This window comes from Hyaloscypha bicolor, assembly GCF_002865645.1.
Source record: "Hyaloscypha bicolor E unplaced genomic scaffold K444scaffold_15, whole genome shotgun sequence".
In the NCBI taxonomy this organism is placed as follows: domain Eukaryota; kingdom Fungi; phylum Ascomycota; class Leotiomycetes; order Helotiales; family Hyaloscyphaceae; genus Hyaloscypha; species Hyaloscypha bicolor.
The window spans coordinates 704,230-726,670 of record NW_020194517.1 but is presented as its reverse complement, the minus strand read 5'-3'; the positions used below and the strand labels follow the sequence as shown (position 1 = coordinate 726,670).

Sequence of the window (22,441 nt, the reverse complement as noted above, 5' to 3'; positions counted from 1 at the left end):
TCGATTCGGCAAGCACCCGCGATGATCAGCGGCGAATATTAGCGTGTGGAGGAGGAGAAACCCCAGACGAAACCAGTTCGCCAAATCAACGGGGTGAGATGTCAAAATTCTTTCTCCACAGAGACATTTCTCAGGGCCTTTGGGATCCTGGCAATGAGAGACGAGTCAGTCCCAGGGAAGGAGCTAGTATCTCACACCGCAGAACTCTTTTTGAAAGTGTGACAGCAGGCACGACCGCACCGTTCCGGGACGCCTTTTTGAGTGATCATCCTCGGACTGTACTAAAACATAATAGCGGTCCTCGTGGCATCTGAGTCTTCTACATAAGTCCATGATCAACACCCCAATTTCCTTTCAACAAATTCGTTCTTGTTTGTTTTTCATCCTTTTTGACAACAGAGGTTTTATACGTCAGTCTCGCGACACTTTCCTTAACCTCCAGAACATTTAGCTTAGCTTCATCATGTTCGGCAGTGGTCGGTACTTTGGCCTCCGAGGCCAATCCCTTAACCTTGCAGTGGGGATCATTGCTGGAATCGATTTCTTGTGAGGTCCCTTCCTGTCTCATCTAAAATCCGGCTCGATTGAGTTCCCCATTGCTCTTGCCGTCTCCTAGAGGCATCTTATTTCTTTCCACACGGAGGAGTATCCGTGATAGTTCTGCGATTATGTCGGGCCTAGATCAGCTCAAGTATTTACTAGGGATCTGTTCATTTTAATACCTTTTAGCACTCTCTATACTCTACCTTATTTCAATTTCCAGCTTGCTTGGGACCGGCACTGACCAACACACAGTCTCTTTGGTTACGACCAAGGTGTTATGGGTGGGCTTCTGACTCTTGGAAGCTGGGTCCGACAATTTCCCGAGATCAATACGGTCGACAATCCAGGAAACAACCACATTGCCACCATCCAGGGTATCTCAGTTGCGAGTTACAATGTTGGCTGCTTCGTTGGGGCTGTCATCACCATCTTCATTGGTGATCTTCTCGGTAGAAGGAAGATGATCTTCCTGGGCTCTTCTATCATGATTGTTGGCGCCATTCTACAATGCTCTGCTTTTAGCTTGGCCCACTTGATCGTAGGGAGAATCATCACTGGTTTTGGTAATGGTACGTATATTCTCTAGCTTCTTTCCCTTACTTGAATGTCGAAGTTTCGGTTTAATGTTGTGTCCTGGACCCCTGAACCCTATCCGAAATGTCCAAGACGTTATGGTCCTATTTTCTGATCACTAATACTGACTCGACATAATGTAGGCATGAACACTTCTACTGTTCCCACGTGGGCATCAGAAACTTCCAAGTCACACAAACGTGGAAAGATGGTCATGATCGAGGGAGCTATGATTACAGGAGGCATCTGCTTATCTTACTGGGTCGATTTCGGATTCTCCTTCCTCGAACCCAGCACGGTGTCCTGGCGTTTCCCCATTGCTTTTCAGATTTTCTTCGCTCTCATCCTGTTAGCATTCATCCTTGAACTTCCCGAATCACCAAGAGTAAGTCGTATCTTCCGATATCATGGGACATTGAATAGACTCTAATCTTCTCCAGTGGCTTATCCTCAAGGGAAACGAAGATGAAGCTCTGAACGTCATTGCAGCTCTGGCCGATTTGCCAACGGACGACCGCCTTGTCCGTACCGAGTTTGTCGAGATCAAGGACACAGTCCTGGAGATGAAGGAGCATGGTTGGGCTGACCTGTTCTCCATGGGACCCGAGAGGAACTTCCACCGTGTTGTCCTAGGCTATGTCAATCAAGTCTTCCAACAAATATCGTAAATAACCCATTCCTTTGTCAATAGCCCGAGCTCCCTATTTTCACTGGTAGGGAGGATGTCTCATCCTCCCACCCACACCTGGGTCCTTACCCCCCCGAAGAAACATGTTACTGAGTTGTTTTAGTGGTATAAATTTGATCACCTATTACGCAGCTACCATATACCAACAGTACATTGGACTTGGAGATGTTACCGCCCGCCTTCTTGCTGCTGCAAACGGAACAGAGTATTTCATCGCCTCCTGGGTTGCCGTCTATACTATCGAGAAGTTTGGAAGACGCTCTCTCATGCTCTTCGGTGCTGCCGGAATGTCAGGCTCGATGGCAATTCTTGCTGGCATGAATTACATGTCTCAATCAAACATGGGAGGGTCAGCTCCTGGCGTCATCTCTGCCGTATTCTTGTTTGTCTTCAACACATTTTTCGCGGTCGGGTGGTTGGGAATGACATGTAAGTTTACAGTGCTCCCAACATTTCTCGTTCATCAACTTTTGCTAAACACCTTCACAGGGCTCTACCCCGCAGAAATTGTGCCACTGAAGGTTCGAGCACCAGCCAACGGTCTGTCTACCAGTGCAAACTGGATCTTCAATTTCATGGTACGCCTCTGTTCCCTCCTCCGCAGACGTCAAGACTAATGTCTTTCCCAGGTTGTGATGATAACCCCCGTATCCTTCTCATCCATCGGATACAAGACCTACGTTATCTTCGCCGTAATGTATGGTTCTCTCCCTCTCCTCCCCTTTCCACAAATGAAGTGCTAACCCACCGTAGCAATGCTTTCATATTTCCCGTCGTCTATTTCTTCTATCCGGAGACCGCCTATCGCTCCCTCGAAGAGATCGACATCATCTTCCGCAAGACGCAACGAGGCTGGCGCGGCTGGTTGGGTGTGGTCAAGACAGCGGAAAACGAGCCATTGCGCTATGGAAAGCATGGGGAGTTGCTTATTGACTATGAGGCGACAGAGGAACATGCTGTCAGGTCAAACAGCATTGCTGGAGCTACGCATAAGCCGATGGTTAGAGGTGTGGAGGATGTTAACCGGAATGGGGGACGAGAGATGGAGAGCGGGGACAGTTCGGTGCTTGAGAAGGGGGAGAATAATGTGTGAAGTAATTGGAGAGAAAAGGGGAGAGTTGATACCCAATGAGCACAGATAGATGCGAGCCGGCCGGAAGTGAGAATTGGAGTGTGGTGAAGACGGTTAATAGATACTCTCAAGGTACAAAATAAAAGGACTGTTTTCGATCTTACTTCATTTCCCAAAGTCCAGCTTCATGTGGAGTGATTTCCAAGTTCCGCAAACGGCAAGACTACCGGATTAAGGTTCTTTTCCAAAGAACTACCCCTGCCCCTTGCTTTGTTCTTAGTTGCTAGAAGCGAAGAAGTTTTTGAGGACAATCAACCTCAAACCTCAACCCATCGTTGAATCACTCCTCCCACTCGCTCTCATAAAGGTGCCTGAAGCTCAAGTATTAACTATTCAACGGAAGCTTCTGACAATTCAACATGTATCACGTCAAGTACGCAATGATTTGTGGGTATGTAGTGTTTTTGGTCGCTAGATACACAAAAGTGCTAGCTATTTTGTCATTTCTGTCGTGTTCTCCTCACCTCTCATGCATGCAAGCAACTCACAACCATTCGTGTGAAATGAAAAAAGAGAAACCCCTCCGCTCATATGGTCCACCGCCATTGAGTATGACAATTGACAGAGAAAAGGGCCTTCGAAGAAGCAATCCCGAACGAATCCACTCGTAATATCTGTCGCCCTGATGATGGCAATCGACAGAAAAGTGGTGTCCAAGAGGGAACGAAATCTACCAGCCTCCACTAGCAGCAACAACTTGGCCACCTCCACCCCAGCTATCGCCACCAGAAGCAGCTCCGCCGAAGTCGCCGCCACCGCCGGAGTAATCAGCAGCGTCACCTCCAGCATTGCCAGAGAAACCAGCACCACCACCGTAACCGCCAGCGTCGCCATCCTCGGCAGCAATCGGCTTCTTGCAGCGGACCTTAGTGTGGCCCATTTCTTGACAATTGGAGCACTTAACACGAGACCAGTCCTTTGGCTCGGGGCAGTCTCGGCTTTCGTGACCTTCGACGTCACAGTTGCGACAAACAATCTTCCGTGGATTCGTGCAGTCCTGCTTGCGATGACCTTCCTCACCACAATTGTGGCAAGCGCCGCCGCCGCCTCCTTGAGGGCAGTCACGAGAAAAGTGACCAACTATTGCCATTAAATTCTATGGATGAAGCAGATTTGGCTGTGAAACATACCTTCGCCGCACTTCTTGCACTCAACGCCCTCGGCCGAACGAGGTTCTGGACCTAGGACAGCATCAGTATGTTTACAGAGCAAAAGTCGACTCTGGTATTACTTACACTCCTTGGACGAATGGCCAGACTGCTTGCAATTGCGGCATGCAAACTTGTCAGGACGCGGGTTTGGGCCTTTCGCATTCTTGATCAGCAACTTTTCGAAACGAATAGATTAGAGAATTGAACTTACAATCACGAACACGATGGCCGATCTCATCACAATTGTAGCACTTGACAACTGGACGATCAACCTCATTCGGCTCCTCGGGGCATTTAGCCTTCATGTGGCCAAGTTGCTCGCAGTTGGAACACTTGACGATGCCACGATCAACAGGCTCACCAGCATCCTGCAATCGCTCAAGGTTCTCCTCCGTAGTTGGCCATCCATCCTTCTCCTTTGGACGGGCAGCCTTATCGGACCAACGCCAAGAAACCGAGTACTTCTTGTCAAGATTACCTTGAAGGTCCACTAGAAACTATTTAGCTTAATTTGATCGCCAATTCGCTGAAGATAACAAGATATGATATCGAGCACGAGAAGTAGTTCTGAGATTGGAGGGACGGAATGCACTTACTGTTGGTGAAAGTCGGCTGGAGCTCCTTCTCGACGCAGATCAAGTAGATACTGATGCTCTGGGTGCGGAAAGCCTTCTCGAGCTCAGCATAAGTCGTCTCAGGGACTGACTTCAAGAAGATTTGGATTGCATCCTTGACATCTTCCATATCACGCTCTGCTACGGCTTCCTTGATCAAGACCCAGCAAGCAGCTGGCTCGACATCAGGAAGCTTGCTGCGGTCGATCTTTCGAGGGTTCTTGCACTCGAAAGGACCGTGACCCTCCTCCTGGCAGTTCTTGCAGATCTCAGGGGGCTTATTGGGGCAGTCGGAGGCACGATGACCTTGCTGCTCACAGAGACGGCAGGTGCCAGTGAACTCGCGTGCAACGGCCTCGTTGGGGCATTCGGCCTTGGTGTGACTTGAAATAGTTAGTTGGAGGTTCGACGCTATGTGGATGTGTAGAACAGGGAATTGAAGAAACTTGATCAAGAGGGTCGCGTGTAAGTTTGCTCTTGAATGAAGGTATTCATGTGATAACAACCGAGGGAAAAAGATAGACTTACCCGTCCTCACCGCAGTTAAAGCAAGGCCTCGGCTTTGCTGGGTTGGGACAGTCCTTCTTGGAATGGCTGATACAAAGTCAGCAAAGAAATCAAAGATAATGAACTCGACATGAACTTACCCTTCTTCACCACAGTTGAAGCATCCACCGCCTTGGCGGCCACCGCCTTCACCGTCACCAAAACCGCCGCCGCCATTACCATAGTCTCCTCCGCCATTACCATAGTCTCCTCCGCCATAGCCATTCGCAGCTGGCTCACCACCGTTCCATGTGCCACTAGCAGGTGCTGCTGCGTCTCCACCCTCGTTCCAGCTACCGCCGGCTCCAGTGTCCCAGGACATGTTGGTCGTTTGGACGAATGCAAGGGTAAAATCAAGTCCTCGATCTGCAGAGGATCAATGTTAGCAGGAGTACCAGTACAATCAAGGTCGATTATGAATTTATTGCAGGTGAAAGCAGTTGCAGATCGACGAAGGAAGAAGGAACAACCTTGAAAACGATGTAGGAGTTTCGGAGGAAATGAGTGGAAAGATGAATGATGATGAATCAGGAGGGTGAATTGGATGTAAAAAATACGGGGAGCTGTGATGGACACTGTCTTGCCGAATACTGCCCTTTGAGAAAGTCTTTGTCTTCGGTACAGGCAAGAAATAGTGAATGGAAGTGAGGGAAAGTATGACGGAGCTGTTGAGAAGGTCCTCACCGAGGCTCCGATCGTCCAAAAACTTCAACGCGACGATCTAGAATTGAGGTTCAAGACCGACGTGTGATGAGTTTGCGAATGAACACGAAGTTGTGTCCGTGAAGAGGGAAGAGTATACGTGCAATGGTGATGCGAATATGTAGAGGGTTACCTCGATGAGTGTTAAGATAGAAGCAGACGACGGCGTGTTGGGTGCAAGATGTGCCAATCTGAAGAGGGGCTGGAGCTCGAACGAGGAGACGGGGACGCTTACAAGAAATTGAAGTGCTCTTCTCCAGTGGTTGACCTCGCGAAGGACTGACGAGATGATGGCTAAAGGTTGTAGTGTAGTAGATGGAAAGACAGGTGTCGAGTGTGAAAGGAAAAGAAGTTGCTGTGGGAAGAAGGTGAACAGAAGGTGAAAATCGGCCTTTTATCTTAACCTCCAAGCGAAGTAAGGGCCACCAAAGCTTGCACAGCACAGCTAAGTCACCTTCCGGTACCTTTGGTGCCTTCAAATATCAAAGGTGAATATCCTTGGCTTTAGATGGAATGGCATATAACGTGAGCGCTCACTCGAGTTCGACGTTTTGGTTGTTGTGACGCAGACCGAGGGTGGAAAGCTTTGCTTGCGGGTATAACAATAAAGTGGTTGAGGTCTTTCAGAAGTATGTATAGGTAAGAATTGGCCCTATTTCCACCAGTTGGTAGTATCAGCTCAGCTAATTCAGGCGTCCGTGCCTTTGAATTGTTTGATACATTAAAGGGAATGTTGAATTTGAATGAGGCCCAGACCAACTGGTTCCATGAACCTGCTTTCACATCCACACCGAGCAACGTCCAATTAAGTTCTAAAAGGACCAAGCCTTGAATGTAATGAGTTGAAAAGACATGCAGCAAGTGTTGCAAGAGTGGCTTAAACATGTAAGCAAATGCCCCTCGAGATTGAGCTGGCTTAAGCTCGACTTCCTGGCATTAGGGAGGAGGCCTGAAGAACTTGCAATGAAATATGCCGATTCCAAAAGTTCTCTCAGTAGCTGCAGTTCGAGAGTCGAATTTTGAGGGACGACAGACTAAGTGTATCGAATTATGACTGATCCTTTGTATCGAGGAAAAGGGCAAGTCAACATAGTCCTTTTCGACGTCCCCCTCAATGAGCCTCCCGTCTGAGCATTGAACCTATGGACTACCACTACTCCATTGCAACATGACACAATTATTCCTCTCTGCGATAAAGGACTAAGGGTCTGATTTTCGAGGCCCATGGGCCCATCGATCTGGACTCCGTTGTTGGCATTCATCGAGAACTTTTCTGTGCTGCTGAACACGGATAGATGAATACGGTCAATGACTTGGCGGTGGAAATCTAATTCCAAGGACACCAGATTTAGATTCCTCGCCACGGGAGTTGAGTACGGCCACCCCCTGCAGCAGAAGATCTGAATCCTCGACATGTCGTCGAGACGCTCGCCAACGATTTGGATCTTCAGCAGGGGCCAGCCCCTGAACAAAGCGCCGACTGGCTGCCCGCCCCGCTGCGGGGCATCTCTCTCCGAGACCTCATCCTTCTCGAAAGGAGGCAGCTCAAAAATGGGATGATGTTGGCGGAAATTTCTGTGGCTTGTCACACAGACGTCAGAACTGCTTATCAATTGCTTCAACACGGAGATTTCAGCCGTCTGAACCGTACGAACAGTGACATATTGTGGCCCAACGGTGCCACTTTCAGAATATGCCCCCATTTTTGGAAAGAATTTACCCCGCTAAGGGGGCAAGGAATTTGGGCGTATAAAAGCTCTAGGGCCTCCCTCTTTCTCCCGCTTCGAAATTATATTGATTTAAACATTGGGGGCTTGTCTTTTTTTCATTCCCAATTGACAACTTATCCTGACTGATTTCAATATTCGACAACTTCACAGGATGTCAGTACCATCAGGTCTCCCGAAAATGGAATACAGACGCCTGGGCTACTCTGGCCTCAAGGTTTCTGCTATTTCCCTGGGCGGATGGTTGACATATGGTGGGCATGTCGAGAATGGCAAGTGATACTTCTGTCCACCAACTACAATACTGACCCAATCCAGAAAACACCTTTGCTTGCATGAAAGCGGCCTACGATATCGGCATAAATTTCTTCGACTGTGCAGAAGGATACAGCGATGGAGAGTCCGAGAAAATTATGGGTCAAGCAATCAAGAAGTTTGGTTGGAAGCGCAATGATCTTGTTATATCCACCAAGGTACGCCCCCTTTTTCATCCAATCCTCCCGGACAAGAACTGACAGTTGCCAGATATACTGGGGGGCTGCTTTTGGCGAAAATCCAATTAATAATGTCGGGCTTTCTCGAAAGCACGTTATCGAGGGCGTCAATGCCTCCCTTAAACGGTTGGACCTAGAATACGTTGACTTGATTTACGCTCATCGACCTGACCGCGATACACCCATCGAAGAGACAGTTCGAGCCTTCAACCATATCATCGACCAAGGGAAAGCCTTCTACTGGGGAACTTCTGAATGGGATGCGGACGAGATCGCCTCTGCGTGGAGAGTTGCCGACAAATTGGGATTAATTGGACCGATTATGGAACAGCCACAATACAACATGCTTGCTCGCACGAAAGTCGAAAAGGAATTCCAGCACTTGTACGAAGAAACTGGACTGGGCTTAACCATTTTCAGTCCCCTGAAAACGGGAATCCTTACCGGGAAATATAATGACGGGATACCGAAAGATTCGAGACTGGGGAGTAGTGATGATCCTTGGGTGAAGAGCATGAATGAGCGATTTGGTGACGAAGCTTGGAAGAAGGACCTCGATGTTGTGGCCAAATTGAAACCGGTTGCTCAGAAGTTGGATATTTCTCTGGCTACATTGGCGATGGCTTGGGTGTTGAAGAACAAGAGAGTCAGTTCTGCGATTACGGGGGCTAGTCGTCCACAACAGGTTTATGACAGCGTGCAAGCCCTGTCTGCTCAGGAGAAGTTGACCCCGGACATTTTGAAAGAGATTGATGGAATACTCGGGAATAAGCCAGCTGCGATGACAAGAAGATTCAACTAAGATCTGAGAGCAAGCCATGAGAATACGAAATCAAAAGTCTCCTTTTTCCAAAGCAATGCTTTGACAGCTTGGATTGAGAGTTGTCCGTTATTATGCACTTCCTTGACCACTCATATGTACCGACCCAATTTTGGACCACAACGCCAATATCCAACCCCGACCATGTACTCCATTACCTAACCACAGCCCCATCCTGCTCCGAAGAGCTTCCCGTATGGTGAATAAGTCACCTCGTAGACGAAAACCTCTCTGAAGCCGTAACAGCCGTATCTGGTCTCGTAACCCCAGCACCAGCCTCAGAGGCAAGATGCTCATGATATCCCGGCGGGTGCTCAACATCCTTACTCAGAGGCCTTAACTCCACAGCTTCTCCCACAATATGCTCAGAACTCGAACTCTCCCTCCTCTCCCTCTCTACACTCCTCAAGCTCGGAGGTTTCGTTCCCGGCACATAAGGCGGAGGAGCCTCGCCCAGTTCATCCAAGCCCTCTTCAACATCGGTTCTAATCCTCTGCGTTGTGCTGGTAGGCCAACCGAGTCCACTCCTTCCCATAGTTCGACCAAATCTGCGGAAACCTTCGACGTCTCGTGCTAGTGCTCGCTGACTGTTTGAACGCATAATTTCTGCTTTCCGTTTCTTTCTGCGGCTGATGTAGAGAATGCCGAGGAAGAAGATGATGGCTGCGATGGCGATTATGAGGAAGTAGAAGTGGAAGACATTGTTGTTTATGTCGGATTCTGAGGTGGTGTTTGTGGGGTATGAGGGGGGAGGATCAATTATTGTGGGGCTTGGTCGAGGATTTGGAGATGTGGAGGGCGAGGAGGTTGATGCTGGGTTTGCTGTTGAGGACGCAGAGCCTGAAGAAACCGAGGTTAGCGTGACTTGATGGAAGAGTAAACAGGATTTCGGGAATGTACATACTGCTTGTTGAAGTGGCGGTGATCTGGGCGAAGGAAGAAGAGGGGAGGATCATAGAGAGGAAGAGCAGGGACGAGGAGAACTGAAATGTCCTGGCACATGCACAGGACGGTCTCGATCGTTGTCTGGAACGCATATTTGATATGCAACAAGACAAGATTTGTTGTAGGAGTAGAAGAAGTGGAAATGCAAAGCGATTAGGCTGAGATGAGCATGTGTACTTTGGTCGTGTGTCTCGTCGTCATCACCACTTCCTGGCAATCAATGATGAACCTCACCTCTCACATTTGACTCGGTTTGACTCGAACAATGATGGATTTTGGCGGGGGAAAAGATGATAGGGGTAATAACGATGCAAGGTGAATGAACACATCGATCGAATGTTCGCAGCTCCAGCTGCATTCATAAGCAACCAACCCCTCCACTTCATCCATGACTCCCAGCATCTGATGCTCATGCACGAAAGCCCGGAAGTACCGGACCCCTTGGCACGCTTGGCACAGATCTCGGGATTTGATTCGTCATCTTAGGTATTCGATGCTGAGACGGCAGTCCGCCAACCAACGTGAAACATTCCGGCTCCGGAGTTTACAGGCTTCCGGAACTCCTCTCCAGAAGTCACGAGACATCAAACCTCTTGATCAAACAGGCAGCGAAAGTTAAGCAGGCTCAAGATGCCTCGAGCTATCAGAGGTTCGCGTTTCTCTACCAGTTTCCTCTGGGATATACTTGTCTAATGTTAAGAATCTATCCAGGTGTTCTCGTGCAGTGCGATCCGTCTATCAAGTCCATCATCGTCAAGATAGACAACGAAGAGCATGCCTTCATCGTCGAAGAGCTGGATGACCAGACTCTGGTGATCAAAGAGAATATGATGACAACACTAAAGATGAAGCTGGACGAGGTTGATGCCTTTGCTGCATGATACGGGCCTGGAGCTGACGATGGAATGCAGGTACTTAAGGAGACGCAAAACAATGATGAGAGCTCTTCTGATGAGTGAAAGAGGTGAGAGCCTGCATGGGCTATTTGGGGCTTGTTCACAATGTGAAATATGGAGATGTAGTCAATGGGCTGGGCATCAAGGGTATCTCACGATTTGCAGCAAGGAGTTCTGGCTAAAGGAGGCGTACTCGGCGTTTTCATCAAGCTGGAAGAATTCCACTGCAATAGAATATCCTGGCAACATCGAATTATTTTTTTCTGCGACTTGAGCAGCTGTGGCTTGTAACGTTGGGTGGAGTGGAGTGGCTCTTTCTTCACTGCTCACAAAGTGTCATTTCTTCTGTTTTCCTCCTCTCTCAGAGGCTTAAAATTCTGATGAAGAACAATATGTCTATAATACAAGTACAGTTTACGCCGCTGGAGACGTAGATGCAGAAGCAGTTGGTAGTAGCGTTTTAGATGTTGACCTAGCTGATATTGATCCCAAAGGAATCTTACGTCGAGGTCTTTTCAGTTCTTCCATTGTAATGCCGTCCAATTTCGTGATACCAACAACAGGCGGATCTCCCTTCTTTACAAATTCGTATTGGCCTGCGGCATAAGTCAGTGCTATATTGCTAAAGTACAATGAAACCCATGACCTACCAGGCATTTTGTTCCCGGCTAATCGGAAGGCGTCTCTTGCCACTTGTTCGTGAATATCCCCTTTCAATTCAAAAATTACCTTGCTGACAGCAATTCTGGATGCCCAATGATCGAAAGAGCCTTTCCCTTTCCCCATACGAACCTGGATATCATGAGCTACAACTCCCGTTGAAAAATAGAACCTGCTTCAACCATACCTCATTACCACTGCTATAAACACCAATGCTTGCGCAAACCCTCTTGTACAATCGATACCGCATCCCCTTTAGCCGGACCTTGATAGCTTCTTCTCCAATCTTCAGTTGAGAAGCACTGACTCTGCGATGATGATCACACATCCGCAGGCCATAATCACCCCATACTATGGTTGTCCCTCGAGATGATCCGCCTGTTGGCACACGAGGTCGTCCTTTCCGTGATCTCTTCCTCTCTGGCATGGTTGGCAGGAGCCAATTACCAGCTCTAGCGGTTGTGTTCGAAAACGGTCGCCGAGTTGAGGTGCCATTATAAGGAAAAGATGGTTTGTTCGAGGTAGAAGAGGAGAGAGCCGTACAAAGAGGTCGCTGAGTGGTAGAAGCTATAGAAAGCCTCTCAAATTGGGCAGCAAAGCCCGAAACATTTCGAAGCTTCATGATTGTTGAGTTGCTTGCTGCTGAAGTGAAGCTTCGACGAAAGTTCCCCAGATGTTGAAAATGGCAGCCTTATTGCCTAAAATTTCAAGGGCAATCAATTTAGGCAGGGTCGCGCCTTCCCGACGTTCTCGCGTCAAGAAAGTCGCGTACATCATCAATGTGGTCTGCGAAACTTTCAACGCATTTCCTCCCACCACAATGATAATTTCCTAATCTTTTGAGGAAATATTGTGCTACCATCAAAGCCGCCCTTTACGAAGATTCTCGGACACTCAAAATGCCTGCAGACATCCGGAGCTTCTTTGGGGGTAAAACCAATACCCCCATTCGCGAGAAGGAAAGCAAGAAGGAAGAAGATTCCAAGAAAAAGCGCAGCAGTAAGATTTTATGTGACTGGCCCGAAATGGCTCACAGATGCTAAATCGTCCTAGAAAGCCGCAAGATCATTGATGACAGTGATGACGATGAGCCTGCTCCGCCGTTAGTTTCCCGGGCCCTCGAGAAATGTACAGTTACTAATTCCCTCAAGATCTAAGAGAGCGACTCCGAAGAGAGCCCCTCCTAAGAATGCTGTGTAAGCGTGTCTTTTGTCTTACAATACACTTCACTAACGGAATCACCAGCAAGAAAGAATCCCCCAAAGGCGAAGAAACAAGCACTGCAGATTACTTTGCAATGAGCAGCAAAGCCAAGCCCAAGCCTGCTAAGTCAACACCGACAAAGCCAAAAGCAGTTGAACCTATCGAGTCCAACGGCCGATCATCTGCCCGCAAAAAGACTACAGCTTCATACAGCCAGCCAAAGGACGATGACGATTTTGCTTTCCTAGATGATGACGAGGATGCAGGAGATGACATCTTCGCGGCTGATGTGAAGAAGAATGGGAAGCACAAAGATGACGCCTACGTGGAAGTCGATAGTGATGATGAACCCTTACCGAAGCCCAAGAAGACAAGTACCAAATCCAAGTCGGTCACAAATAAGAAGAATGAGGATGTTGACATGAAGGAGGTTGGAGATGATGACTTTGTAGTACCAGATGATAGCGATGACATGATGGACATTGACAAACCAGTCACCAAGTCTGGGAGCAAGAAGCGGAAGTCCGTGGATCTGGAATCTGACGAGGATAAGGACGACATCACTCCAGCTGCCAAGTCTTCAAAGAGCAAATCAGCAAAACAACCTCCTGCCAAGAAACCTCGAGCTCCGAAGAAGAACGAGCCGGAAAGTTCTGCGGTACGGGCAATTCTTGATAACATCCCCACAGTCCGTCCACCTACGCCTCCACCGCAAGATCCGGATCACAAGTTCGACTGGAGAAAGGCTGGAGCGGGCGGTGGAAACGCAGGACCACCCCCTGCGGCTGGGTCGAAGGAGATACCTGTCGGCGAAGAGAACTGCCTTGTCGGTCTTACGTTTGTGTTCACTGGTTTGCTTGAGACACTTTCTAGAGAAGAGGGACAAGAACTTGTAAAACGCTATGGCGGTAAGGTTACGGGGAGTCCCAGCAGCAAGACTAGTTTTGTAGTCCTCGGGACAGATGCTGGTCCAAGCAAGCTTCGAAAAATTTCGGACCTGAAGATTAAGACCATTAATGAGGATGGCCTCCTTGCACTCATTCGAACGATGCCGGCCAACGGTGGAGATGGCAAGGCTGCAGAGAAGAACTTGGAGAAGAAGAAGGCAGAATTGGAAAAGATCAAGAAAGAGGCCGAGGAAATGGAGAGAGAAGAGAAGAGCAAAGCCTTAGAAGCCAAGAAGGCTGAAAAGGAACGGCGAAGACTCGCCGCCGAGAAAGGCATTGCTCCCCCTCCCCCTACCATTCGACAACCTGACCCGTCCTCACAATTGTGGACAAGTAAATACGCCCCGACGTCGATGAATCAAATCTGCGGCAATAAAGGTCAAGTGGAAAAGATTCAGAACTGGCTGAAAGGTTGGGCTAAGGCACACAAGTATGGATTTGCAATGAAAGGTCCTGAAGGCCTTGGCGGATATCGAGCCATTATCGTTCATGGTCCACCCGGCATTGGAAAGACAACTGCAGCTCATTTGGCCGCCAAACTCGCCGGTTACGATGTCTTGGAGAGCAATGCCAGTGACACTCGAAGCAAGAAAATGGTTGAATCTGGCCTCAACGAAGTCCTGAACAACAACTCCTTATTGGGATACTTTGCTGGGGATGGGAAGAAAGTCGACGAGCACAAGAAGAAAATTGTACTCATCATGGATGAGGTAGACGGCATGTCTGCAGGAGATCGAGGTGGAGTTGGCGCCTTGGCTAAAGTGTGCAAGAAGACTGATATCCCTTTGATCTTGATCTGCAATGACCGAAAGTTACCAAAGATGAAGCCTTTCGATCACGTAACTTTGGATGTTCCTTTCCGACGTCCAACTGTTGAGCAAGTCCGATCTCGAATTGCTACCATTTGCCACAGAGAAGGCCTCAAGCTTCCGCCCAATGTCATCGATGCTCTTATTGAAGGTAGCAATAAAGACATTCGGCAAATCATCAACATGATCTCTACAGCCAAGCTCGATCAAACAGCTATGGACTTTGATAAAGGCAAATCAATGACCAAAGCCTGGGAGAAACACGTGGTTCTGAAGCCTTGGGATCTTTGCCAAAAGCTTCTTGGTGGTGGAATGTTCGCGCCGGCGAGCAAGGCTACTCTCAACGACAAGATCGAGTTATATTTCAATGATCATGAATTCAGCTACCTGATGGTTCAAGAAAATTTTCTGAAGACCAAACCATCCCTGATCGGGCAATTGAACGGAAAGGAAGCAAATCTTAAAGCTCTGCAGCTTGCAGACCAGGCTGCGGAGAGCATCAGTGATGGAGACCTAGTTGACAGGATGATCCACGGCTCACAGCAACAATGGAGTCTTATGCCAACACATGCGGTGTTCAGTACTGTCAGACCAGCCAGTTACGTGGCAGGCCTCGTGCAAAGCCAGATCGCGTTCACGAGCTGGCTTGGCAACAACAGCAAGATGAACAAGTTGCTTCGATACGTGAAGGAGATACAATCACACATGCGTCTTCGATCGTCTGGGGACCGGCACGAAATCCGTCAGCAATATCTGCCCGTCCTTTGGACGCGGATGATCAAACGTCTGGAGATGGAGGGTAAGGATAGTGTTGATGAGGTCATTGACTTGATGGATAGCTATTTCTTGACTAAAGATGATTTCGACTACATGATGGAACTTGGTCTAGGACCTCAAGATCAAGAAAATGTTCGCTTGGAGACTCAGACCAAGTCTGCTTTCACCCGACTGTAAGCACTGATTGCGATATCCCAAGAATCCAGCACTAACTTATTGTAGCTACAACGCCCGAACCCATCCTCTGCCATTCATGAAAGCAAGCAATGTTGTGGCACCAGCAAAGATGACCAAGGAAGTCCCGGATCTCGAAGAAGCAATGGAGGAGGAAGATGATGAAATCGCAGTTGAACCAAAGGAGGAAGATGATGACGAGACCGACCTGAAGAAAGACAAATACATCAAGCAGCCGAAGGTCAAGAAGCAGGCTGCGGAAAGGAAGGCGGCACCGAGGAAGGCCTCCAAGACGAAGGCCAAGAATGATGATGAGGACGATGAGGATGATGGATCGGAGGATGTCAAACCAAAGAAGGCTGCTAAGCCTAGAGGAAGACCAGCTGGTGCGAAGGGTAAGGGAAAGAAGTAAATCGTGGATTCAGATCGGTTGTACGAGTAAATACAGCATTGTTTATGAAGCATATGGGGATCAAACTTGCTCTTGGATGAATTTGGTTGCTGGGGTAGTAGAGACGTTGATACACGATAGCCATTGAATGAAACTACATTTGGACTTAAGGTCTGTGAGACGATTCGTGTGCAGTTCTATTCTGAATAATAACAGAAATAGGGTTCCCTTCCCTCCCGATCTCAGTTTTGCCGAGCGAGTCTTTAACAGCAAAAGGTTTTGAGGATCTCTCTCTTTTAATCCTTATCTCACATTGCATGTCTGACTCCCCATAGACTAAAGTGACAATTCCGCACACGTTTATTCCTTTCTCTTGGATCGATTTCCATCCTTCGAGGCTCAGTAAATCTCCCCCATTCACACTGTTTACTTCTCCACTCTTACTTGAAACGGGCTCGCTTATTAACAACTGCCAAAAGATAAGACAAAACACACCGCGAAAAACAAAAGAGCGCTCAAGCCCACCCCAAGAAGGCAAAAACTCCAGGACTCGCCAGGCGTCCCTTACTTAGCAAACCCGTTTAAAAAAGGGATTTTTAAAGCCCCTCTACACTCAAAAGTCGTGCGCTAGGGTGGGTTTTTGTGTGTCGTTTTTATTAACCACTTGTCCAGAACTATCGATCTTCACTTTAAATTGAAATACATAAGTGCCTCTATCTTGCTTTCACCCCTCTCTCGCTTAGCAACTTTATCAAAAGCTTCAAAAGGTGCCTAACTAAGAGTATAGAAAAATTATTTGGAGGGACAAAACAGTTCTGCACACCACCCTCTTTTGAAGGTCTTATGTTAAGTGTGCTTACGACTACCCTAGATTTCTAGGAAAGTCTAGGAAGAGTTGATATTGACGAGCTTCTCCTAAGCACTTTAACACACCAGGCTTTCGCTAACGTACTTGGGAAAGTCACGTACCGCTCAGCCACGAAGCCAGTGAGTTGAAACACAAACGCTTTAAATTAATTATATACGACGTCAACACAATTTCATGGGGTATTGAAGGCTGGAGCCCGCGCCAGTCCACACTTAACCACCTTCTCAAGGCTTGTTTCCTGCAGAAATAAAAAAGAATGCTTATTGAGGTATATCAAGGAGGGTCGCGAGTTCGGAGCGAGGCATGTGACTACCCTAGAGGAACTGCCCTGCTGCCTTTCGACACGAGTGAGTCCGAGACCCGTTGACCGTGTGCCTGCATAATACTAAAGCGAAGATTTGAGCTCCGATTTGCCACGCCATGGTGATAATCGGTGACGGGGAACGTTGCATATTTAACGGTGCTTCTTGAGTAGGGGTTTCTTTCAGCTATCTCTCCTACAAACAGAAGTTTTCAATTTGACGACTACAACTCACTTCACTGATATTTCGCATTTCAGGCTACTGCACCCTTGTTACATCCTCCTCATGCTCCTGATCCCCAATAACCCCACCCTTCTCCCTAATCTCCACAGCGCGCCTCTCCAGGTCCTCCGCGTAGCCCGCACGATACTTACTCTTATCATGTCCGGCCACAAGGTACGGCGCATTCGTAAACAGATAATTCATCTCCTCAAGCGGCAGATTTTTCGTCTCAGGCAAGAATAGATAAAAGAACAGTGCGTTCGTAAAGTTGCAGATAATGAAGAGGTAGTAGTATCGGTATCCGATGTTGGTCATCGCCGTGTCGGTGATTTGCCCGATCAGGGTGTTGAAGGCGAAGGATACCATGGTGGCGATCGAGACGCCCTTTGAACGGGTCCGTGTGTCGAAAATCTCGGCGGGAATGACCCAGGACAGAGGGCCGCACGTCGCGGAGAAGGAGAAGTTGTAGAGCCACGTGCATATTATGAAGCCCCAGGAGGCGGCGTGGTTGTTTGTTGTGCCGGGTGGGAATTTGGCTGTGTTTGGCATTAACTATAGTTGAGATTAAGAGGGGGATTGAGGAGGAACACACCGATCAGGATACACGCCACGAGGAAGCAGACCATGTTGAAGAGGTTGCCTCCGATCAAGGGACGTCGACGTCCGAGCTTGTCAACGAATAGGACGCAGCAGGCTTCTCCGACGAGGGCGATGATGTTGTTGATTGCTTGGTACTTGAGAGCGTCTGAGCCGCTGATGCCAATTTGCCCATAGATCTTGACGCTGTAGTATTGGATGGCTGAGACACCAGTCATTTGGATGGAGGCTTGGAGGGCACAGGCAATGAACAAGCGACGAAAAGAGGATCTGTTCGTGAAGAGCCTAGTCGAAGTCAGTCTCCGAGAAGTGATATTAGGGAGGTACTGCGTACTCAAAGTATGATTTAGCTTCGTTCTCATGCTCAAATGTGATGCTCTCCTGAATTTGATCGAACTCGGCCCTGACCCATGGGTCATTTTCGTCGCCATTGGAGTGAAGCCGAGCAAGCGTCCTCAAGCCTTCGTCTGGTCGGTTGTGATCGATGAGCCACTGAAACAGTTGTTAGTTTTAGTTCTTGAAAGAAAATAGAGGTGACTTACACGTGGCGATTCCGGGAAGAGCATAATCAAGGCGCCTGGCCAACCAAATCAGTAAACACCGATTCCAAAACCCTGAATGACATGTCTCACCAAGTACAACAGCTGGGAGCATCTGAAGACCGAGTGGCAGGCGCCACTGAGCCTGGTTATGCAGCCCAACATAGGTCCCGTAACTGATCCATCCAGCGACAAAGGCCCCAATACCAAGCATGAACTGTTGGAGAGATGTGATTGTGCCCCGAATTGATGGATGAGCAATCTCGGACTGATATAGAGGAATGATCATGACCAAAAAGCCGACACCGACACCTGCCAGCCAACGTCCTGCCCAGAGCATACCCATGTTTGCAGCTCCCGTTTGCAGGGCTCCACCGAGAAGGTAGATTATGCTTCCAATGACAATCGTCAATCTTCGTCCCAGTCTATCTCCCGCCTACTGGCTGTTAGCACTTGTTCAGTTGTGACCTGGCTGGGAAGTAGACTTACAGGACCTGCCAATCCAGCTCCACAGAAAGCACCGCCCGTGAAGAACGATACAACAATTCCACTAGCTTGATTAGTATCTTCCACGGCAACTAGCAGGATAATTTCTCACGTTTGAGTGCTGGTTGGGTGGTTGAAGAAAGTAGTGAAGGATTGGGATGCAATGCTTGATTCTAGTTAGTACAATGTCATTATTCCAGAAGACCACCGCCCTCACACTTCAGCAATAACTCCGAGATCATATCCAAAAAGGATAGATCCCATGGAGGCGAACACGCCCACGAGGAACTGGTAGAGCTTTGGAGCGAGAACCATGATGGCTGATTTCCAGGCACAGAAACAAAGAGAGGAGAACTGCCAGAGGCAAGAATGACATGAGAAAATTCACAAGGGAAGGGATTGGAAAGGCATCCTTATAGTCTCGGAGAATAGCTTCCGTCCGGTGGGGGGAAGATTTCCATGCGGGGAGACTGGGGGGCTGCCATGTGCAAGACTGCTTCAATCCCAAGCAGAGCAGATACAGTATCACAGCAGAGCGCCGTTGGTGTGGCGTGCAAACGCCAGGGAGACGAGGGACGGCAAACAGGAACTGCTCTATTGGCCCGCATACCATTGAGGTGGTGGCATCCAGCCAATGCCGCTTGACCGTCCACTTCGGTCGTTCTTCTGTCCTCCATTTCGGCACGTCCAAACCGTGGAGCCCGGTCGGTTGCTGGCAATTGACCGATGTTGTCGCAATGACCAAGTGGCTGGCGGGGCCAAAGTGAAGTGTGGGGAAGGTCAAGCTTCTGGGCACTACAGGAAGTAACCTTAGCTTGACGGCGCGGGCGCTGCTGCATTTTTCCACAACTCAGCGGCCAGAGAGGCGCCTTCTCCCCTCCTTGCATACACAGTAGCAAATGAGGATATATGCGCTCCAATCAGCGCGCTCGCTGATGCAGCCGTCAACCACATATTTTTGTGGCGCCTGCGGGCTCATCATGGAAGATGGAGCCGTCATGAGCTGAGGCCGCCAAGAAGTGACAGAAATACCGAAATGTGCATCATCCAATGGCCCGCTCTCAAGAGATTTTGGGATGGGATATCTTACCTCTGCTGTCTGACTGTCGGCCACGAAGACTGGCCATTCCCACCCCGCAAGCACGGCCGAAGCATAGTAGAAAGATGACGACTTTCACGAGAATTCCTGAAGATGAAACCCCCTCGATTATTGTCGATGTCTCGAGGAGACTTTCGAAAATCGGTACGTCAAGAATGGGGTGAAGTCAGAAATTTACTTACGATTTTTGAAGATCCAAACATATATGGAGGTTTCATGGAGTGAGTCTTCTGCTTTTGGACTTATGACAGCCAATCTGCTTTACATTCCTCCGTGGACTCTTTCTCAAAGCATCCTCCCGAAATCCCCTATTTCATGATTTTCATCACAACTTCTCTCGCTGACAGCAACCCTCTCCAGACACATGGGCCGCTGCATCTACGGCGGCATCTACGACCCCGAAAACCCACTTTCAGACACCCATGGCTACAGGACTGACGTCCTCTCTGCCCTTCGCGACCTCGACATTCCCGTGATCCGCTACCCAGGTGGGAATTTCATCGCAACTTACCACTGGCAAGATGGAGTTGGACCGCGAGAGAACAGACCTTCTCGTCCGGAACTTGCTTGGCTGGGGACGGAAACTAATCAGTTCGGTACGTAACGCGAGCATGTGCTCCTCTCTCCATTCAAAAAATACTGATGGGTGACAGGGACTGACGAATTCATGCACTGGCTCGGAGTTTTGAGTGAAGGGAAAGAGAACAGAGTTGAGCCGTATTTCTGTCTCAACATGGGAACTGGGTCTCTGGATGAGGCGTTAGCTTGGGTTGAGTATTGCAATGGGACGAGGAATACTTATTATGCCAACCTTCGACGGAAGAATGGCCATGAGGAGCCTTACAATATTAAGTATTGGGCATTAGGTAACGAGGTGCGTCCTTCTCGCCTCTTTTCTTCAGATTTGGACTGATAAGCCCAGGTCTGGGGCCCATGGCAAGTTGAGCAAATGACGGCAGAAGACTACTCCAAGAAAGCCTTCCAATGGGCCAAAGCCCTCAAACTTCTCGATCCGTCTCTCTGCCTCATCCTCTGCGGCGAAACCGGCCATTCATCATGGGACCACAAAGTTCTCAATTTTTGCATCCAGTACGCGGACATGCACTCAATACACATCTACACGTCTGGCAAATCGCACCTCTCGAACGTCACCGCGCCGCTCTCGGCTGAGCGCGCGATTGAGACGGCTGCCGCACTGATCGATATTGCGCGGATCGAAAAAAACATACCGCCGAGTGTGGGGAAGACGAAGATCTGCTTCGATGAGTGGAATATGTGGGATCCTACGCGGGCACCCGGGGAAAAGGGCGCGGAGGAGCTGTATACGCTGTCTGATGCGCTCGGGGTGGCGGTGTGGTTGAATGTTTTTGTGAGGCAGAGTCGGTGGGTAGGAATGGCGAATATTGCGCAGAGCGTGAATGTTATTAGTCCGTTGATGACGACGAAGGATGGGGTTGTGAAGCAGGCGACATGGTGGCCGTTGTTACTTTTCAGTAGGTATATGAGGGGTTGGACGGTAGGCGTTCATGTCAGTGCTGGCGCTTATGGTGGTGTGACGGAACCAGCTTGGCTTCAGGGGGTGCTGGAGCAAGGTGCTAGTTGGTTGGATGTCAGTGCTTCTGTGAATGAACATGGAGTCATTAGTCTTGTGGTCGTTAACATCAACGAGACAACCGACTTTGAAGTTGATCTGGTGAGTGTGGGAAAAGAAGTAGAGGTATACACAATCACTGGGAAGGATGTCAAAGCTGTGAATGTGGAAGGGGAAGAGCAAGTGGGCGTGAAGGAGAGTAAATGGGATGGCCAAGGAAAGTACAAGTTCGCGAAACACTCCATGACGTTGCTGAGGTGGTCGACTAGGAAGAAGATCACAGAGGTGGTGCAGGGAGATGGGGTACGCTTGAATACGAGGAAGCTGGGTTGGTCTGCGTAGGCCTTTGAGCGACCCAAAAGCAAAATAGATGCAACAGTTTCATTTTCGATAGTGCAATACAAAATTTGTGAGAGACTTGAAGAGCGATAAAATAAGTTCCTTCCTAATTCCTGAAGTCGTTGAATGCTGAGTTTCATTGCGTCTTCATACCCTCTCCCAACCTGGTGATTAAAGATAAAGGTGACATAACTACTGTAGTGTGACAAATTATGCCTCTTGAGTTGCACCAAAAAATCGTCTCGTTGCATAAGTTCTGTATTACCACTGCCAATTTATTCACCCGCTGGCAGGGGTTGCCAACTTGATATTCATGAGATCTAGGGTTGGAGAAACGGAAAGGCAGCGCTACAGACAATCAAAACCCGTTATATGGACAACCCGAGCACTGCTCGTGGACACTTTAGTGTTTTATGCAATGCTTGTATATCAATCTCTATTGATTACCCAGTAAGGGATAGTGCATCTTTTAAAAAGGCTTGCGGGCTTGCAAGCCAATCGCGTCTCTACCGCGGCACGACACTTTGTCGCTTTTAAGCCACCTCTGGTGCCTTATCTCTCTGTTTCGAGCTACCGCCTTGCCGTAACATTCATGATGAAATCGGG

The 22,441-nt window shown here is 48.7% G+C and overlaps 9 protein-coding genes across 9 annotated transcripts; 6 read left to right on the top strand and 3 right to left on the bottom strand.

Moving 5' to 3' along the window:
• Nucleotides 1–6: 6 nt before the first annotated feature.
• On the top strand, nucleotides 7–2,970 carry K444DRAFT_607399 (putative MFS monosaccharide transporter). Its single transcript, XM_024879166.1, has 8 exons — nucleotides 7–546; nucleotides 796–1,112; nucleotides 1,260–1,501; nucleotides 1,557–1,780; nucleotides 1,908–2,233; nucleotides 2,294–2,382; nucleotides 2,434–2,501; nucleotides 2,558–2,970. Exons 1-8 carry the CDS (start codon nucleotides 464–466, stop codon nucleotides 2,895–2,897), a joined length of 1,689 nt encoding a protein of 562 aa, XP_024742886.1. The 5' UTR covers nucleotides 7–463; the 3' UTR covers nucleotides 2,898–2,970.
• A 352-nt stretch (nucleotides 2,971–3,322) lies between these two features.
• On the top strand, nucleotides 3,323–4,257 carry K444DRAFT_159433 (uncharacterized protein). Its single transcript, XM_024870656.1, has one exon. It carries the CDS (start codon nucleotides 3,562–3,564, stop codon nucleotides 4,027–4,029), a length of 468 nt encoding a protein of 155 aa, XP_024742885.1. The 5' UTR covers nucleotides 3,323–3,561; the 3' UTR covers nucleotides 4,030–4,257.
• Nucleotides 4,258–7,515: 3,258 nt separating this feature from the next.
• K444DRAFT_659224 (putative voltage-gated K channel beta subunit) lies at nucleotides 7,516–8,972 on the top strand (the record flags this gene model as incomplete). Its single annotated transcript, XM_024886335.1, has 3 exons — nucleotides 7,516–7,948; nucleotides 7,995–8,149; nucleotides 8,202–8,972. Exons 1-3 carry the CDS (start codon nucleotides 7,831–7,833, stop codon nucleotides 8,970–8,972), a joined length of 1,044 nt encoding a protein of 347 aa, XP_024742884.1. The 5' UTR covers nucleotides 7,516–7,830.
• Nucleotides 8,973–9,085: 113 nt separating this feature from the next.
• On the bottom strand, nucleotides 9,086–9,908 carry K444DRAFT_159358 (uncharacterized protein). Its single transcript, XM_024870655.1, has 2 exons — nucleotides 9,891–9,908; nucleotides 9,086–9,830 (listed from the first exon to the last, which is right to left on the bottom strand). The coding sequence occupies exon 2, from the start codon at nucleotides 9,589–9,591 to the stop codon at nucleotides 9,199–9,201; it is 393 nt and encodes a 130-aa protein (XP_024742883.1). The 5' UTR covers nucleotides 9,592–9,830; nucleotides 9,891–9,908; the 3' UTR covers nucleotides 9,086–9,198.
• Nucleotides 9,909–10,627: 719 nt separating this feature from the next.
• Nucleotides 10,628–10,924, top strand: K444DRAFT_580602 (uncharacterized protein; the record flags this gene model as incomplete). The annotated part of the gene is made up of 1 exon (XM_024877708.1): nucleotides 10,628–10,924. One exon carries the CDS (start codon nucleotides 10,628–10,630, stop codon nucleotides 10,814–10,816), a length of 189 nt encoding a protein of 62 aa, XP_024742882.1. The 3' UTR covers nucleotides 10,817–10,924.
• A 321-nt stretch (nucleotides 10,925–11,245) lies between these two features.
• Nucleotides 11,246–12,113, bottom strand: K444DRAFT_518413 (ribosomal protein L16; the record flags this gene model as incomplete). The annotated part of the gene is made up of 3 exons (XM_024873860.1): nucleotides 11,246–11,427; nucleotides 11,482–11,623; nucleotides 11,679–12,113. 3 exons carry the CDS (start codon nucleotides 12,111–12,113, stop codon nucleotides 11,246–11,248), a joined length of 759 nt encoding a protein of 252 aa, XP_024742881.1.
• Nucleotides 12,114–12,263: 150 nt separating this feature from the next.
• K444DRAFT_552417 (DNA replication factor C, large subunit) lies at nucleotides 12,264–15,972 on the top strand. The gene is made up of 5 exons (XM_024876583.1): nucleotides 12,264–12,490; nucleotides 12,545–12,593; nucleotides 12,643–12,687; nucleotides 12,737–15,400; nucleotides 15,450–15,972. The coding sequence occupies exons 1-5, from the start codon at nucleotides 12,391–12,393 to the stop codon at nucleotides 15,811–15,813; spliced, it is 3,222 nt and encodes a 1,073-aa protein (XP_024742880.1). The 5' UTR covers nucleotides 12,264–12,390; the 3' UTR covers nucleotides 15,814–15,972.
• Nucleotides 15,973–17,220: 1,248 nt separating this feature from the next.
• K444DRAFT_624502 (MFS sugar transporter-like protein) lies at nucleotides 17,221–19,121 on the bottom strand (the record flags this gene model as incomplete). Its single annotated transcript, XM_024882409.1, has 7 exons — nucleotides 17,221–17,720; nucleotides 17,777–18,066; nucleotides 18,116–18,273; nucleotides 18,324–18,358; nucleotides 18,414–18,756; nucleotides 18,810–18,870; nucleotides 19,024–19,121. 7 exons carry the CDS (start codon nucleotides 19,119–19,121, stop codon nucleotides 17,221–17,223), a joined length of 1,485 nt encoding a protein of 494 aa, XP_024742879.1.
• A 534-nt stretch (nucleotides 19,122–19,655) lies between these two features.
• K444DRAFT_607390 (glycoside hydrolase family 51 protein) lies at nucleotides 19,656–21,873 on the top strand. The gene is made up of 5 exons (XM_024879165.1): nucleotides 19,656–20,049; nucleotides 20,099–20,126; nucleotides 20,266–20,501; nucleotides 20,559–20,779; nucleotides 20,828–21,873. Exons 1-5 carry the CDS (start codon nucleotides 19,857–19,859, stop codon nucleotides 21,836–21,838), a joined length of 1,689 nt encoding a protein of 562 aa, XP_024742878.1. The 5' UTR covers nucleotides 19,656–19,856; the 3' UTR covers nucleotides 21,839–21,873.
• The last annotated feature ends 568 nt before the right edge of the window (nucleotides 21,874–22,441 follow it).

Bases quoted from the DNA above. Each gene is read 5' to 3' on its own strand.
- K444DRAFT_607399 (XM_024879166.1), top strand. From the start codon at position 464: ATGTTCGGCAGTGGTCGGTACTTTGGCCTCCGAGGCCAATCCCTTAAC. The intron at 1,502-1,556 runs GTAAGTCGTATC...AATCTTCTCCAG, and splicing joins AACTTCCCGAATCACCAAGA to TGGCTTATCCTCAAGGGAAA. The intron at 2,502-2,557 runs GTATGGTTCTCT...AACCCACCGTAG, and splicing joins TACGTTATCTTCGCCGTAAT to CAATGCTTTCATATTTCCCG.
- K444DRAFT_159433 (XM_024870656.1), top strand. From the start codon at position 3,562: ATGATGGCAATCGACAGAAAAGTGGTGTCCAAGAGGGAACGAAATCTA.
- K444DRAFT_159358 (XM_024870655.1), bottom strand. From the start codon at position 9,591: ATGCGTTCAAACAGTCAGCGAGCACTAGCACGAGACGTCGAAGGTTTC.
- K444DRAFT_552417 (XM_024876583.1), top strand. From the start codon at position 12,391: ATGCCTGCAGACATCCGGAGCTTCTTTGGGGGTAAAACCAATACCCCC. The intron at 12,491-12,544 runs GTAAGATTTTAT...AAATCGTCCTAG, and splicing joins TTCCAAGAAAAAGCGCAGCA to AAAGCCGCAAGATCATTGAT. The intron at 15,401-15,449 runs GTAAGCACTGAT...AACTTATTGTAG, and splicing joins AAGTCTGCTTTCACCCGACT to CTACAACGCCCGAACCCATC.
- K444DRAFT_607390 (XM_024879165.1), top strand. From the start codon at position 19,857: ATGGCCCGCTCTCAAGAGATTTTGGGATGGGATATCTTACCTCTGCTG. The intron at 20,050-20,098 runs GTACGTCAAGAA...CGATTTTTGAAG, and splicing joins GAGGAGACTTTCGAAAATCG to ATCCAAACATATATGGAGGT. The intron at 20,127-20,265 runs GTGAGTCTTCTG...AACCCTCTCCAG, and splicing joins ATATATGGAGGTTTCATGGA to ACACATGGGCCGCTGCATCT.